The sequence below is a fragment of the Stereum hirsutum genome (assembly GCF_000264905.1).
Source record: "Stereum hirsutum FP-91666 SS1 unplaced genomic scaffold STEHIscaffold_5, whole genome shotgun sequence".
NCBI lineage: Eukaryota > Fungi > Basidiomycota > Agaricomycetes > Russulales > Stereaceae > Stereum > Stereum hirsutum.
In genome coordinates, this window is record NW_006763135.1 from 1509531 (window position 1) to 1525465 (window position 15935).

The 15935-nt window shown below is 52.4% G+C and overlaps 7 protein-coding genes across 7 annotated transcripts; 3 read left to right on the forward strand and 4 right to left on the reverse strand.

Moving 5' to 3' along the window:
- Positions 1 to 151: 151 nt before the first annotated feature.
- On the forward strand, positions 152 to 3052 carry STEHIDRAFT_146275 (uncharacterized protein). Its single transcript, XM_007302807.1, has 5 exons — positions 152 to 264; positions 333 to 687; positions 743 to 813; positions 866 to 1204; positions 1261 to 3052. The coding sequence occupies exons 1-5, from the start codon at positions 211 to 213 to the stop codon at positions 2812 to 2814; spliced, it is 2373 nt and encodes a 790-aa protein (XP_007302869.1). The 5' UTR covers positions 152 to 210; the 3' UTR covers positions 2815 to 3052.
- STEHIDRAFT_120419 (uncharacterized protein) lies at positions 3039 to 4030 on the reverse strand. Its single transcript, XM_007302808.1, has 5 exons — positions 3836 to 4030; positions 3708 to 3782; positions 3568 to 3638; positions 3460 to 3500; positions 3039 to 3395 (listed from the first exon to the last, which is right to left on the reverse strand). The coding sequence occupies exons 2-5, from the start codon at positions 3780 to 3782 to the stop codon at positions 3175 to 3177; spliced, it is 408 nt and encodes a 135-aa protein (XP_007302870.1). The 5' UTR covers positions 3836 to 4030; the 3' UTR covers positions 3039 to 3174.
- A 2377-nt stretch (positions 4031 to 6407) lies between these two features.
- STEHIDRAFT_120421 (peptidase) lies at positions 6408 to 8952 on the reverse strand. Its single transcript, XM_007302809.1, has 20 exons — positions 8639 to 8952; positions 8537 to 8574; positions 8422 to 8471; positions 8259 to 8366; positions 8193 to 8206; positions 8090 to 8134; positions 7955 to 8038; positions 7846 to 7900; positions 7772 to 7784; positions 7689 to 7720; positions 7612 to 7626; positions 7458 to 7555; positions 7302 to 7379; positions 7161 to 7234; positions 7041 to 7098; positions 6975 to 6981; positions 6894 to 6915; positions 6795 to 6838; positions 6696 to 6741; positions 6408 to 6641 (listed from the first exon to the last, which is right to left on the reverse strand). Exons 1-20 carry the CDS (start codon positions 8825 to 8827, stop codon positions 6536 to 6538), a joined length of 1176 nt encoding a protein of 391 aa, XP_007302871.1. The 5' UTR covers positions 8828 to 8952; the 3' UTR covers positions 6408 to 6535.
- A 10-nt stretch (positions 8953 to 8962) lies between these two features.
- Positions 8963 to 9467, forward strand: STEHIDRAFT_54550 (mitochondrial ribosomal protein L11; the record flags this gene model as incomplete). Its single annotated transcript, XM_007302276.1, has 2 exons — positions 8963 to 9001; positions 9060 to 9467. 2 exons carry the CDS (start codon positions 8963 to 8965, stop codon positions 9465 to 9467), a joined length of 447 nt encoding a protein of 148 aa, XP_007302338.1.
- A 1217-nt stretch (positions 9468 to 10684) lies between these two features.
- STEHIDRAFT_120423 (uncharacterized protein) lies at positions 10685 to 11924 on the forward strand. The gene is made up of 6 exons (XM_007302810.1): positions 10685 to 10829; positions 10893 to 11021; positions 11086 to 11133; positions 11228 to 11302; positions 11395 to 11517; positions 11581 to 11924. Exons 1-6 carry the CDS (start codon positions 10734 to 10736, stop codon positions 11653 to 11655), a joined length of 546 nt encoding a protein of 181 aa, XP_007302872.1. The 5' UTR covers positions 10685 to 10733; the 3' UTR covers positions 11656 to 11924.
- Positions 11925 to 12386: 462 nt separating this feature from the next.
- On the reverse strand, positions 12387 to 13909 carry STEHIDRAFT_120424 (uncharacterized protein). The gene is made up of 5 exons (XM_007302811.1): positions 13742 to 13909; positions 13451 to 13627; positions 13299 to 13381; positions 13055 to 13179; positions 12387 to 12873 (listed from the first exon to the last, which is right to left on the reverse strand). The coding sequence occupies exons 1-5, from the start codon at positions 13898 to 13900 to the stop codon at positions 12545 to 12547; spliced, it is 873 nt and encodes a 290-aa protein (XP_007302873.1). The 5' UTR covers positions 13901 to 13909; the 3' UTR covers positions 12387 to 12544.
- Positions 13910 to 14471: 562 nt separating this feature from the next.
- Positions 14472 to 15862, reverse strand: STEHIDRAFT_110010 (uncharacterized protein; the record flags this gene model as incomplete). Its single annotated transcript, XM_007302812.1, has 6 exons — positions 14472 to 14569; positions 14624 to 14744; positions 14787 to 14903; positions 14965 to 15139; positions 15198 to 15344; positions 15402 to 15862. 6 exons carry the CDS (start codon positions 15860 to 15862, stop codon positions 14472 to 14474), a joined length of 1119 nt encoding a protein of 372 aa, XP_007302874.1.
- Positions 15863 to 15935: the final 73 nt, after the last annotated feature.

The window sequence follows — 15935 nt, forward strand, 5'->3', positions numbered from 1 at the left end:
ATGGAAATGTTGATGCGGTATAAACGGCAAGGGAGCGTGTGGCGCCTATTAGCAAAGAGGTGCCACGGAGGGGTTATGGTTCCCGAAACGAGCTGTTCAAGGTGCGCGTCTTGGCATCGCGGCGGGCAGTGTCTTGTCTGGGACGCCTTTCATTCGTATATATACCCGTTCTCTCAGCTACTGCCACGTCCATAATTTCTTCTCGGATCTATGACTACAGAATCTCGCGAAATTGGTACTCTCATTGCAGTCATCCTCAAAGCTGTAAGCACGCGGCCTCATCCTCCCCCACCCCTCGAACAGGATGTACTCATTAGGCGAACGCTGCTTAGAGAAACCTTCCCAATAAAAGACACATCGGCAAACAGGCCCCTTATTGCACTGTCGTTCACAATGGGGAGACTCGCAGAACGAAGGCCATCAAGCGTGGTGGACAACATCCAGAATGGGACGAGGAGATCCGCTTCAACATCTATGAGGATGATGAAGATGAAGTAGCCCGTGCCGCCATCGCTGTTGGCTTAGAACCACCAGCCCCGCCACCTAAGAATGGAAAGGGACCAAAGAAGATCAAAGGAGGGAAAAATCTGGCACTAGCATGCTACGCAGATGATCCCAGGGAACCAGAGCTTATAGGCGAGGCGCTGGTGGACTTGACTGAGGTTTTGACGAAGGGCGAGACAGATGGTGCGCTCTCATATATATGTATTACTTTTGCATATCTAACCTAATCGCCATATAGAATGGTTTACTCTCCTTCATAAAGACAAGTACTGTGGCGAGGTCTATTTGGAGTTGACGTTTTGGTCCAATGTCAGTCCTGTTGGCAGCATTAGCGAACTACTTCGGCTGACCGTCTTCGCAGGAACGTCCTCCAGAGAAGAAGGCTGCCACGAAACAGCATAAACTCAGTAAACAATACGGCGGACCTGGATCCTTCGTACCATTAGCAGATTCGCCCTATGACGCCGACGGTCGACCTATGTCCGTGTCGGACAGCCAGTTGTCTATAGCCTCTCGGGACTCCGTACCAGCTTCTCTCCGGCCATCTGGTCTTAGCTCGAAGATTGATCTTTATGTGCCTCCTTACGAAAGCACAATCCGAGCACGGTCACAACAGCGTGAATCATCTGTCGAGGGCATAGCCAACGACTTCGGAGAATTAGGCATCCATCCACCAGGTCATCGTAGAGAAAGCTTTCCGGTATGCATTGCATTCCGCTTGTCACTACTAAATATCTACTCACGAAACTTCTTCAGCCCATTCATCACGCATACGGACGGTCCACGTCGTCTTCTGGGTCTTACATGACATCTTCTGTCTCATCCTCCCATGCCTATCCGGCGTCTGAGCATAGTTCGTGGACAGATACAGGACCGCCCTATACGGATGATCGTCCTCTGACGCCGCAACCTCCTGCGCCGCATCGATACCACTCGGATTCTGTCTCTTCCTCCCGGTCGTACCCTGCGCCTTCGAATTACCAACCACCGTATGAGTCTAATCAAGCGTTGGCACCAAGCTATTCGTATCAGTCTCCCGTACGACACAGTCGCTACAGCATACCGGCGTCCTCTTCTGGATTCGTGTCTATGCCTTCTGCATCTTCCTCCTCGAGCTTTTCTTCTCTACCATTCCCATCTTTTGCATCTGAACCATCTGGACTCGCGCCGCCTCCTGCGCACACCCCAATCCCTCCATCCGGGTATCAAGCACCATACCCACCGCCAACGCCAACGCCAGCCAACTACGCGCCGATGCCATCACATACCCCTGTTCCATCATCGTACATGACTGCGCCTCCCACTGCTGCGTATGGACAATACAACGGCTATGCACCCCCTCCACCGTCGTCAGCGCCTCCGGGCCATTATCCTCCACCTCCATCAACTTCCCCATTACCACCGCCGCCGCAGTCCGCTCCGCCTCAGTCATACCAAGGCTACCCTCCTGATGGGTACCAATCACAGGAGCCGCAACCCACGAACCCTCCGATGTCAAATATTCCACCAAGTAGTTCGTCGATGAGCACGAGTACCAGCTCAAGACCTCTACCCCAGCCCCAAGGATATGCACACAACGGTCTTCCAGCACCACCACCACCAGTTGCGCCCCAAAACTATGGCTATACGCAACCACCTGGCTCGCATTATGTTCCTCCACCACCGGGTCCTCCCTCACAGCAACCGAACTATGGCCAGCTCACCCAGCAAAGCCAGTCGAATACACCGCGTGATCCTCTCCCAACTCCTCCAGGCCCACCGGGACCTCTACAGCCAGGCTCCTATAGTCCACCACAACAAGGTGGCTCCACGCTGCCTCCTCCGCACGTGTACAACAATGTTCCACCACCTCCGCCGCTCCCGCACAATTCGTCATCGTCGTCAATTCCGTCTCAGGGCTACCATCAACAACAATTAACGAATAACGCGCCTACACCTAGTCCATCCGGTCCATTGAAGGTGCCGCCTCCGCCGCCTATACCTACGCAGAATTCGGGTCATACGCACCAACGTGTTGTGTCGCACAGGTCAAGCCTACCTTTGCCCCAACCTCCCGCCGGTTCACAAATCCAGCAGCCCATCTACCAACCCATCCCGCCACCGCCGATGCCCCCAGCGCTTCCAGTTTCCCATTCACAATCGCTACCTCAGGTCCCTACCCAGTCATCTATCACTCCCTCTCATAGTGGCTACTCGTTCAACCCGGGACCTCCGCCTCGTCCACCCATGCTCAACGGAGTACCGCCACCTCCACCGCCCCAACCTCAGAGCCCGTGGGTGACGCAGCCTCAGGCGTATTACCAGCATTGAAATGACGATTAGAAAAGCATGTGTTTGTATTCTCAAATTCATTTATTGACCTGCATTCATTCGTCTCGTTTCGTCGTCTCTCCCAAATATGTTCGCCCACCGTACTCATACGCCGTCGTTGACATTGTGCATTACTTGACTCAACTGTTGTTTCGTTATCTCCGTCTTCTTGTTCTCGACTCATTGCATACAAACATGGACATTCTCAATGTGATCCCTTGCCCAGCATTAATATATTTATTCTTTCCACATAGCACGTAGTCATATATACAGAACAAGCGTGTTGGCGAGGAAAGCGCGATGAGCACGAAAACAGACCGTGTATGATTACGTAGCGTCTAAAAAAGATGGCCGATTGGCTCATGGTGGCGTACTGGGTTCCTTCGTAGAAGCTGCCGCCACCAATGCCTCCTGTTCCTTCCTTGTCCTCCATTTCTCGATCTCTGTCTCGGTGGCCACCATGCCCTTACGTGCAAGATCTAGAGCTGCGGCTCGCCGTATTTCGCCCTCGGTGACTCTCTGACGTCTCTCGAATGCAAGAAGGGCATCGTCTGCGTATGTGACGAGACCAAAGACGGTGACTGCAAGGATGAAATAGGTGAGGTCTGAGAGGGTATTCGGCCGACAAAATAGGAGAGTACGAACATAGAGTTACCGCGAATCCCTTGATGGCGAGTGTCTGGCGCCTGGTTCGTTGGTGGAATTGGAGGGTTCATCGACTGATATAATACACCCTAGACGATATGAACGCACCGAAATGTGGGGAAGTAATAGTGCGATGCGGTTATCACACCGACGCCCAGTGCGAAGTACCGAGCTGCACCCTTCGTAAACGGGTCACAGGTTGAGGCCTCTAATTGTTTTTTTTTAAAAGACAGGGGTACTAAACGCACCATGAGGCCTGCTCTCGTTTGCAACTGGTGTGCATAGTCAATGTCCTCCTTCCGACGATTTTGCAAGCGAGACATCTATCGCTGAAAGTGAGCGCATTTCAGCTATTGCACTGTTATGGAACACTTACTTGTACGGGGCCAAAAAAGAATGGTGATTGAGGTGGTCAAGTTCGTCAACCCATTCAAGGTATTGAATGGCTCTAAGTGGCCTCAGTGCTTCCGTCTAGCTCCGTTCAGTCACAGCCACGACCACTGGAATTCCGAATTGAATGCCGTAGTCAAGACCGTTTGCTCTATAGGACAAGGAAATCTGTAGTAGTAGCGGACGGTGGAAGAGTTGTTGTGGTTAGTCGTTCGTCAATATTCAATGACGCAGGGCACTGTTTACCTCTGTTAGTCGGATCGGGATCGGGCCCGAGAAGGTGGGTAAAGCCCGTGCGGCGCCACAGAGTTCTGTGGTTCAACTTTCATCAAACTTTCATTTACTTATGGGATGGCTGTCTCTCGTTCATCTGTTGCTACGAGGAGCGATATCTACCTGTTTAATATCACACTAGGTATATTCAAAACGGGTTTATCTCTAAAAGACCTGAACAAGCTTCCAACAGGAAGACAAAGGCACTGCATGACATGACCTGTTCTGTTTCTGCGTCGCCACAGGGCCTGCAGGCTACCATCTCCAATACATCTTTGAGCCTTCGGTAGGCTTCCCTCGCTTGTCTATGTCTCTCAAGTCAAGAGAATCGACTCAATTGGCCGTCTAGCAATATGATAAGTATAGCGCCATCATACGAGCATGCCTTCGCATATTCTCCTGCCACTGGCGGCCGGAGTTTCAATGACCGAATATAGTCCTGCATGGCTGTCACTTCCTTTCAAATAGAACGGCGCATTTGTAGAAACCGTCCGCACACTCGGCGCGTGTGCGTCCAATGTACGTCAACTGTCTTCCTATTGTCCGTTCTTTTCAGCGTTAAAAGCACGCCGTTCGTGCTCCCCGCAATCGATGTTGATTATCTTCACCTGATCTTCTCCTATGCATTGACCATGATGCCCGGCAAGTACTTATACGCCCCGCCCGCACCTGTCGTGCACTCTCTCGCTTTTCATACTGCGAAAGTGGAAGAACCATGGATTGTTCTTTGCAAGTGAAGATTCCGACGTGCCAGGGACAATTGCTCCCTTTGCACCACTTTCTTGCCCGAGTGTGCATGACATACAGCTGTCTCTTTACGTCTGCTCGAAGGACTTTCGCTGCCTATCGCATATCCACAACTTTGCCGTCGGAGATCATCGATCAGGCCTTGAGATTCGAGCGAGGACGACCGCCCTAGATCATCTCGTTGTGAGAGCCTCCACACCTGCGTAGAGACCATTCTCAACCCGTGACCGTTGTCCGTCGCGATTATAGAAGTACCTCATTGCTATCCGCCGTTCTGCTGTGCCCAAACCGCACTATGAATGCTCCGAAGAATGGTCTTGGAGGCTTCAACTCGCTCAATTACTATCCGCCTGGCCACCGTGCCCTCTTCGCCTAACGAGAGCGCTGGCAAGAATACACATGCTTGTAATAGTCCCTCGCAGCAGCGTAGATCTTATCTACCTTTCTCTTCCCCGCTATGGGATATCCAGCACATCGTTATGGCTGGGTATACACACCCTGAAACTCCATAAATGAGCGTTTCAACTGTGGTTAATCCGACCATACGTCACCAATCGTGCGTCTAAACGAGCTTCAGAGAGCTCACACGAAGCACGCCGCCATGAGTTTCCTTGCCGCTCAATCGCCGCAGCCCTCAAACCAACCATGCCTCTCACAAACGAGCATCTCGCAAACTCCGACCTCCGAACTACCTTCCATCTAGATCATCTCAACAGAAGAATAGTGGATACGACATGTGCAATAGGTTCCATCCAGGCAGGCAGAAGAGGCATGTCGCACATCGACCCAGTCGACTGATTGACAAGGCTACTTACCCTCAGTTTGTGGGGCCAACATCCCCTCCCCACCTCGAGCCCTCCTCGCCCAAGTGTGAATTAAAAACAAGCCTGAAAAGGGCCGCAAGCCTTTTGTTATCGCTCACAGGCGATATGGAGAGGGCTTGTTCTGCTAGGACTGTATCGAGAAAAGACAATGCCGCCTTTATTTGGTCATGGCGTACCTGCATGCAACACGCCGTTCAGGCGTGTCTTATGTCTAAGAAATTGGCACAAGCCGTAGATGATCCGAGAGGGTGACCGGGCCTGAGAGTGATAGTTGTTCTGTCACCGCCACGAGATTAGATCTCTCTCAGAGCGTGAGTCTGTTTGTCGCTAGCTAACGGTGTATTCCCTGTGGCGAAAGGAACTGAAGCACCTTACACGGACGGGCTGTCTTCAGAAGCGTCGACGAGCGGCTGGAAGTAACACTCTCGATTTCTCCGTGCAACCCACGATAGAGCATTTGCAAAGGCTACACCGATAGCGCCGCGATCATGCAAAACGGACTCTGCGAGGCGCTTTCATGATACTCGGGTGCTCGGACGATGGAGCGAGAAGCCGATGGATGCTGCGAGGACGCTGTAGGAAATGGACTCTGGATACAGTGCTTAACGCACAAGACCTGTCTTCCGATTCACCGCAACAGACACAATTATTTTAAAGTCGGATCTCATGCATGCAGGCCTTGCTGACCGGGAAGACACGGGTCTCACACCAGGACGTTCCAAAGCCCGATCACGGGTCATTATCATGAGATCCATCCATGTATATTCTACAAAGCATGACGCAGAACGTTTCGGTCCGTATGAAGCACGTTGAAAGCAAACGAAAGCGACGGAGCAATTACCTTAGTCGCTCTTGGTCCAACCGCCGAGCTCGATGGCGAAGGCGACAGCGAGCTTAGAGAACTCAAGCATGTGAGTGAAGCTGAATTCGTCGGAAACGTCGATGCGGCTACAATGCTACGATGAGCACCTACAAGAGGAGATGGTACATCAAGGAACTTACTCGTTAGCCGAGTGGATGTTCTTGTTCGAGTTCTCAAAGGTGCTCTCTATAGAATAAGGTAAATCACAGTGACAAAGCAAACGGTGGACGATCACGAACCGATGGTGAAGGAGCTGGGGTATCCTGCCTTACCCCATGAGGCACTAGACAAAAAGCATTATCAAGCTATGATTATACGCCTTGATAACATGCACATACTGGTCACTGCAAGCATATCCACCTGGACCAAGTAATGAACGATTAGTGGAAATACTGGCGTGAGAAAAATATAGAACTGACATTTGGTCTGTAGGACGGGGTGGCGTCAGAACAAAATTAAAAACATATGTTATAGGCGAAGCGCACCTCGACGTAAGGGATCTCCAGGTACGAATCAACCAACTTCTTGTTGAAATCGGTCAAGCTAGAGAGAGAAGATCATCGCTCAGTCTATGTTCTACTGGATCGAATTTGAACTCCGCTGACCCCGAATCAACATAGTCAGTGATGATCCCCACTTCCTCTTTGGTACCGCGCTTGACCCACGCCGTCATGTCGAACTGGACAAATATATGTCTATCAGAAGGAGGAGCCTTGTCCTTGGGTGATAGCAGTAAGGCTTCGCACCTGACTCTGAGCGATCACATTAGCGGACCGCGCTTCGTAGTCTTTGGCGACAGCTTGGGATCCAAGAAGTCCACCTTCCTGTTTAAATGAAATCGTTCTCAGCGCTTCAGATCGGGAGCTGGGTTAGAGGGAGAAAGTGAAGGTGGGAATCAATACCTCGGCTGAATACCAGTGGAACTCAACGTGTTGCACGGGACGGAAGTCCGAAGTGATCAAAGCCCGATAGGCCTCGAGAATCGTGACTGTTCCAGAGCCTAAAACATATCTGGATGAAGAATGGATGTAGGATGAAAAGAACAAGATGAATCACCATCATCATCTGCACCTAATGCAGGAAGAAAAGTCAGTAATCGGAATCAGAGTTGAAAATGGAGAGCACCTGCTTACCCGGGGCAGGCAAGAAGGGCCACATATTGGTGCTGCGATACCGTAAGTGACCTGTGAAATGTACCCGATCGAAGAGAGCGTACCTGTCCTGGTGAGCTGAAGGAGATAGACCATTTATCAACCCAACGAATATTAATATTCATTGAAAAAAACCTACCAGAGATGATGACGATACCCTCATCGACCGGAGCAGAGCCATTGATACGGACAATCTGAGACGACAAGATGAGTATTAGGTAAACCAGGACAACACTGAGCTGACTGACGATGGAGTTCTGGCCCCAAGAATGAGAGAACTCAGTCTGGGTAATGAGATTCTGAAGGCTCTCGGGAGCACTAGCTTCGGTTATCTAAACTCTCGTTTAGCAACATAGAGAACGTTTCTGAGATGAAGGACGTGCCTTCGATATCTTCGAAGCTAGCCATTGTTGGCTTTGTCGACCCGTCTTTAAACCCCACTTCAGTAACTTATACATCTGGACGAGAAAGATCAGATGGTCGTACGTCACTGCGATAATCTACGGAGCGCATCAGCATGTATTGATTGCCGCAAAGAAGGAAGTGATATACATCTGGTACGGAAACTGGAGAACTTCTCAAGGTTCTCGATAGGCCCGTCGGTCGAAAGAGTCTTCAAGACGCCCTTGACCTGTTCGGTGGCGTTCGGGGTAGGGAAGCCTAATAAGACGTGTTATTAAGTAGGAACAACGTTCAAAGACAACGGCATGCGCACTCTGTTGCACCCGGAGACGAGCAGAAGAGCCTAAGTCGGGGGCATCGGTGCTACAACGCAGTTATGCATAAATAGTTGAGAATGGAGAACGAAGGGCACATGAGTTGTCACTGACATATCAAAGAACTTGAGCCCCTGTGCCTTGGTTTCAATCTGAATACGGAACGAGGGGCCGTTCAGTCAGTTGTGAGGGTACATGACCAGACATAATGCTCGCCTTATCCAACTCCGTCATCCAAACAGGAGGCTGGCCCTCCATTTGGACGAGCCTGCGGCTGCTGAGGTCGATGTCAAAGCCGTCGACATGGAAATCAGCATCTATAGGCTCATTCACAAGCAACGGAGACTGAGCTGGAATCGCGGCGACAGCACAGGCAAGAGAAACAAAGGCGAGTATGGACTTCATGGTGGTTACGAACAGGAGCCAGCAACGAGCAGGCAGCCTGAGCTCGCCGCGCGAGGACGCGTCGGCGCGCACGTGACGAGCGTCGCGTCGGACGTAAGAATTAGCGAGCGCTTGTGGAGGTCAACAGCAACGACGATGTCGAAGGGTGCGGCGAACGTAAAGGCGCAGGTCGTGGTGCGTCCCGTCCCATACTTCCAGCCGGCCGCTCTCTAATCCCAATATTGGCTGTCAGCGCATTCTCATCGCTGCGGGAAAGGCTGCCCCAACGCCTCCTGTGGGTCCTGCTCTTGGTGCTCGTGGTGTAAAGTCGATGGACTTCTGCAAAGAGTTCAACGCACGAACGGCCCACCTTCAACCTGGTATCCCGACCCCCACCCTCATTACCATACAGCCCGACCGAACCTTCTCTTTCGTCACAAAAACTCCGCCCGTCTCCTACTTCCTTAAACAAGCTGCCGGAGTTGAGAAGGGCACTAGCCGTCCCGGTCACGACATAGTCGGCACAGTCAGTCTCAAGCATGTGTATGAGATCGCAAAAATAAAGGCTACCGACCAACATCTCCAGCACCTCCCGCTGGAGGCTATCGCGAGCACTGTCGTTGGTTCAGCCCGTACTCTGGGTCTACAGGTCGTCCCATAATTTGTTCGCACTCCCTTCTATTGTGCGTCATTTGATCCCGCTCTTCGCAAATCGATTACAGGCTCACATATCTTTGTTCTTTCGGTCACGCAGCATCTTTCCCTTCGAGGACGCACTTTCGTGGGGCACCTTGACTCTTTCTGTCTTTAGGCTAGTCTGTACATATGGTTCACAGTAATTTCAGGTGTGTGCGGTATTGCCAGGCTCCAAGGCTCGTGGATGATCGCCAGCAGGATTGCAAGGGTCGGCCGTCGAGTCGGCCGTCGTATCGTCTCATTGGACTCGTCCGTCATTGCACAACATATCCTCGAGCCCGTTCTTTGAAATGTTGGCCGAAGAATGGCAGAGATCGCTCAATTTCCTTAGATCAAGATGATCGATTTGGTGGGTTTCAAAATTAAGCTTTTTCGTGACCTCGAGGCAGATGCGAGTACTGATGTCGAGCTCTGTCTCCTCTTTGCTAACCATTTTTCCGTGAGGGTGCTGCCTTTTTTTGCTCCCGTCCTCTACCCTCTGCTGACAGCGGACAGCCTGTGGCATGTATTTGTCAACGCAGCACCGGGCTTCAGAGCCGGGTCCAACCTACCCGTGGGCGAGCAAACAGCACCTTCCCTTATCGCTACCCGCTGCGTTGTGGAATGTGCTTCCCGCCACGCCGTTTACACGCACTGTCCAGGTGAGACGCAAACCGGGGGCATCGAGGGGCCACCTCCAAAATGTCGCTCCTGAAATTCCAAATTCAGGCGCTTCCACACCGCGTGGGGCATTGTCGATGGGCACCTCTCGCCTCCCCTTATTTCTCGATTGACCTGCTTGCGGATATATCCGTGCTTGTACTTTTGCGTGTTGCGGGATCTGGTGGGAGCTCGCGCCCATCGACTTCTCCGGCCTTTTATGTTTTGTTTTCCTTCTTTGACTCCATCCTTCACACCTGGAGGAGATTTTGAGCGCTTAGTTCTCCCTCGTGTCGTTGTCCGATCGAGCTGACCTCGACCTGGAGATGCCATCCGGATCCCTCCTCCGTTGAACAAGGCCTCCACGAAAACTTCGTCAAGGGCCACCTTCTCGTGCCGACACGCAGCGTTGCGTCCTCCTTTATCTGTCACCCCACGTTCACGTTCCCGATCGAACATTCACCATCAGGTGAAAACCAGAATGCCATCCCGGTCGCGGTATAAATGCGGGCTCGTTGTCTTGGACTAAGCAGCCCAAGCCCCCATCGGCCTCACCTCCCTCGACTCTTACCTGCCACTTCCGTCCGCCGTCATGTCTGCTGGTGCCAACGACGTTTTGTCCTGGACTGCTCAGGACCCCCGTCAGAGCCAACTCTTCAGCTCCTGGGGTGTGGTATACCGCTTCCATGTATGTCCTCCTTTACCCAAATCTACGTCGTTTCCCCCAGCGTATAAACTCTCGTGTTCGTAGACGGAAACAAATGGACAGGGCGTCAGCGTCACCACCGTGTGGCGAGCAATTCGTGCGAACAAAGAGGACCGTGTTGCCAAACTCGAATGGGCGCCCAACGGAGGTCTAGGACGCGCCGTCATCGGAAAGGTCTTGCTTTATTCTCGTTGAAACTCTATTATCAGCTGTTCTGACCCGAGTGCTTTGTCCACAGAATACCCTACCTATGGGTGACCTTGTCCGTAGAGAGCCACGCATCCCTGTATGTTTCTACCGCATTCGACACCATCTCCTTTTGACTTAAGCATCACCCACGCCTGCTCCCCCACTCCCCCACATTCTTCTTCCGTTCTCAGGACTGCAGAGTTTTCAACGGCCCGGACGGGTTCTTGTATCGTTGGAGGCCTAGTACAAATAATTCGGACACTGTGGTGAGTTTTCTGACTTCCGCTGTGGGAACTGAGAAGACTGGCCTTCGGATGTGGCGTCGACTTCTAATCTATACCCCTGCTATCGCCACCAGCTGCAAGACCCCAACGGCAGTATCATTGCTTTCATCCGCCCCACTCGACCTGTTTCATACCCCGGTTTCGGCGACGTTTACGCAGAGTTACACTACGTCCGTTCTGCAGGTGCAGGTGTTGTGGTACGCCTCATGTTCCATCGTTTGTCGTCATCACCCTCGCTTATCGTCTGCCCCGTGCCGCAGATGCATCCACCACTCATGGACACAGTCACCGTCACGGCCATGCTCTACCGATTCGCCCAGATGTACAACCTATGAGTTTCCTCGTCTTGACTTTTTTAGGGTCGTGGCACGAACGTTTCTCGCCATGAACCAGACGGAGGGCAGGCCCGCCGGTGACTGTAAGCTTGTACAGATCTCTCATTTGCTGTGGTGTCCGCGCATACTTCTTTCTCTGTCATCCATCCATCTCTCTCTCTCTCGCTATATCCATTCGCGCTGCTATTTGATTTGTGTACGTATGGGGGTGCATGTGTAAGAGTACGAGTACCAGTCTTGCTTGCTTGCGAAACACATCTTTTATCTCATCTGCCGGTCCTGGTCCAGGCGATTGCCATTGTTCGCGCCTTTTTGGATATCATCGCCATCATCGATCGCTTTCTTCGACGTAAACTGACGGGCGAAATTCCGTCAAGTCCGATAGTAAATTGAAAACACGCTTTGAAACATTATATGTCACGGCGCCTGGGAACGAAAGGACGGGTGGGTGCCGCATCGATATCTTGGTCGAAGTGGGGTGCCGGACACCTTCCGTTTACCGGAATCAAGAAGCATCAGGGTTTGGAAGGTTCTACACGTGTAAGTGGTAGACAGGAACTCATCCGGGCTCGAGCTCATAACTGGCCAGTGGTAGTACTGCTGACCGAGACATCTACACCATGGGTTCGCGTTGCAGGTGCAACTGCTGTTGGTCTTCCAGAAAGCGCTCGCGGAGCAGCAGTCGAATCTGAAAGAAGCGAATCTTAACGCCACCCAAGCATCGTGTCTGGCCTGTCGTGGCATCTGCAACTAAAGCAATACGTTATGGACGGATACATTCGACGAACGGTACACACATCTATATGGTCATCCGACCGTGAACAGTAGGTGTGGTCAATCCATATATCAGACCGAGGTCCGGAGAAGCCTTGCCAGGGTGTGCGATTCCTCAGAGCTTCGCGGACAACACGCCTTCACCTGCCTTTCCTCCTTCCTCTGCGGCTGGCTGTACGACGTCAAGGATCGAGTCAACGGTCCTGATGACCCACTCCGTCCCTTCGTCCGAGGACAACCATCTATCTTCATCGTTCAGGCCCTGCGCGTTCCGCGCTTTGAGAAGACCGAAAACGTGGCTGATGAGCTGGGGGCCGACTCTGCCCTCTGCGCGAAGACAGGCTGTACCGACGACCGAGCCAAGCGCACGGCTAAGATTTCCTTGCTCGCTTTCGCCACCAGGGAGAGGGGCGAGCACGGCGCCGTATGCTTGGATGATGAATGCTATAAAAAGGAGAGAATGAACGAATGAGAGGACAGTGGGATCAACGAATGGCCATCGCGCGAAGCCACCCGATGGCGTTGATTAACGCGATCGGTAGGGACGAGAGGATCGAGGGGCTTCGACTGGAGGTTCGATGGATGGACGAATGAAGGATGGGGAAGGAAGTGACCGGTAACTTACAGATGAAGTCTGGATGATAGGAACCGAGTTTGTCGTGCAGCTTCACCGCATGGGGCTCGTAGATGGACTTCCACAGCTCCTTACCGCGTGTCGTGACATTGTCGATATTCTCTGCGCTCGCAGCCCTATATGGGGTTCAAAAAGTAAGCACACGAGCAGGCGTTAGCATTCTGAAGAAAGCAGGCATCGCGGATCATGCGGGGGAACTGGAAGAACTTCGGAGCCTTTCCTTCAGACGACTTGCCTGTCCGGATGAGTTGTATTCCTGAGTTGGCCTTTCACATCGTCTTCAAGCGCTTCCATGAGACCCGCTAAGGAAAGAATCGTCTGAAGGCATCCATGCCGTTTCAAGATCAGCGTGTGGCCCAATGGCAGGAAAGATACAGACTCGCTTACCCGAGGCACGCCAACAAAGATAGAGCTCTTCACAGCAGCTTCGCGTATGAGAGCAGCCTTCTGCACCGCGCTGGCGACGCTCGTCCGTGAAGCAGCGTCCGCCGGATCAGTCCTCGTCGTGAATTTGTACAAATGTCCCATTGAGCTGGGTATATTCGACGTCAGGAGTGTGCAGGTCTGGCATGATTAGCCCACGGTCAGCATACGGCGAGGTCCACATCCATCAAGAATCATATCTGTCCCAAAGGAAGATAACGCATGATACGGCGAGAAGTAGAAGGAGCTGCTCACGCTAAGAACGAGCCATCCCGTCTCCGCTTGGCGTTGCTTTGCATCCGTAAAAGTCTTGTTGAGAACGCCATACAACCTACCAGCTGGCGGCCCAGCGAACGAGTTTGGATTGCGAAGCGTTAGGAGCTGTTTGACAGCTGGGGGAAGATGCTTGACCATGGTTGAGAACGTGAAAGGGAGAGGGCCGTGAGATTTCGTCTATATTGACATCTTGTGTTGAGTTTGCTTCTAGCTATGCGGCCTTCCGCATCTAACTTCAAGCGTCGCTTCGGACAACATCGGCCATGCGATGGATAGTTGACTTATCCCCACGACGGTCTCTAAACATCGCAGCTCACCGTACGCCGCGTTAGCATCTCGAGGGCATTTACAGAGGAAGCAAAAAGCAACACTCAAATTCTCAATTCCATACCACAAGAAAGTAAAGCAAAACCAACAATACCGCAAAACGAGAAAAACCCTCGGTGATATTTGATGATAGTACCCCGTACCATACATCGAAAACAGATGGGAAAACATCACCGGTGTCAAAGGGATTGCAAGAGAGTTATGTAAAAGTAAAGGATATCGGTGCAGTTCAAACGGTAATCCCCGACGCCCGCACAACAGGCCCCAGGATTGAGGGAGGGTATATATCGTAGGTAGGTTGAGGGTCGGAATGAGGAGCAGAGGGAGCGTGCAACAACGTATAAGACATCGTAAGTGTCCAAAGTGAGGGTGCAAAACGCGTTTAGTTATCGATGTAGTAGTAACCGAGGGAAGTGGGCAGGCCGCTGGACTCCATGAGGCGGTCAAGGTCGTTGACACCAGACATGTCGGTCATGACACCTAAAGAACAATGAGATGAATGTAAGACAGACTAACGAAAAATAAAAGACTAACCGAATGCGAAGTAGGCAGCAATCCACTCAGTCTCCTCCATCCACTGCTTCGTGGTCTGCATGAAGGTCCAGACATCGGCATCAGAGCACTGAGCACCACCGTTGAAGTTCTGTGCAGGCTCCTGTCAGAAAGTGCGAAAAAAGGACGAATGTGTGGGTCTTACCTGGCAAGCGTACTCAGTCACCCAGATATCCATGTTGAAAGCATCGTGGAAGCTGGTGACGTAGGTCTCGAAGGTGTCGGCACCGACGTCATACCAGTGGACAGCAACACCATCGAACTGCAGATTCAGGTTAGCTATCAACTTCTATTGGATCGCTTGACAAGGCAGATGTACGAACCGTGCAACCCGAGCAAGCGGCGAAGAAGTCCTTCATCCAGGTCATGCCGGAAGGTGCGGAAGAGGTGGCGGGGGAGATAAGCTTGTAGCCCTCGTTGGCCAAGGGCTGGATGTACGTTTGCCACATGCTAGCACCGGTAGCGGCGTCCATGTTGGATTGACCAGCCTCGTTAGGCCTAAAAATAGCGGAGAAATCTCAGAATCATCGCTATGGAGAGAAAAAGTGATACGTACTCGTTCATGCCCATAACGTACTCGGCGTAGCCAGCGACCACAGTGCTCTGGAACTCACTAACCTGGTTCCAACCCCAAAGCATGGGCATGAGGGTGAAGCCAAGTTCAGCGGCACCTGTGGGCATGGAGGGACTCCATGTGTAGAGGCTGCAAAAGTCGGGTTAGTATGGCGCAGCGACCGTAACATATACCAAGTGGACGTACTACTTGGTCTTGTCGGTCTTGAAGTTCGACAAGGACGAGTCATCTCCGAGGGCCCAGGCAATGCCGACTTTGCCACCGGAAGAGCTGGAAGCGGTGGAAGTGGCAACAGCTGCAGAAGTGCTGGTGGAGGTTGCGACCCAGGCGGAGGAGGAGGACCAAGCGGCGTCGGTGCTGGAGGTCCACGCAGCGTCGGAGGTTGACGTCCAGGTGGAAGCGTCGGAAGAGCTGGCGACGTAGGCGACGGCTGCGGAGGCAGTAGAGGACTCTGCGTCAGAAGAAGAGCGGACCTTGCAACGCTTAGCGTGAGGAGCGGAGTCGCGCCTCCTCTTCGCGATGCTGTCGTGGCCGCGGCGGGAGATGTGGTGCTCCTCGAGGGCGTTGACGGGAGAAGCGACAAGCGAGCAGGCGAGGACGGCAAGCGAGGCGACGGAGAGGAGGTTCGATAGTTTGTGGGAGACCATGATGAAGGCTTTGAGGGTAGGGGGAGAGAAAGAACGGGGATTCAAAGAGTGTCAGCGGCCGAGGCCAAGTTGG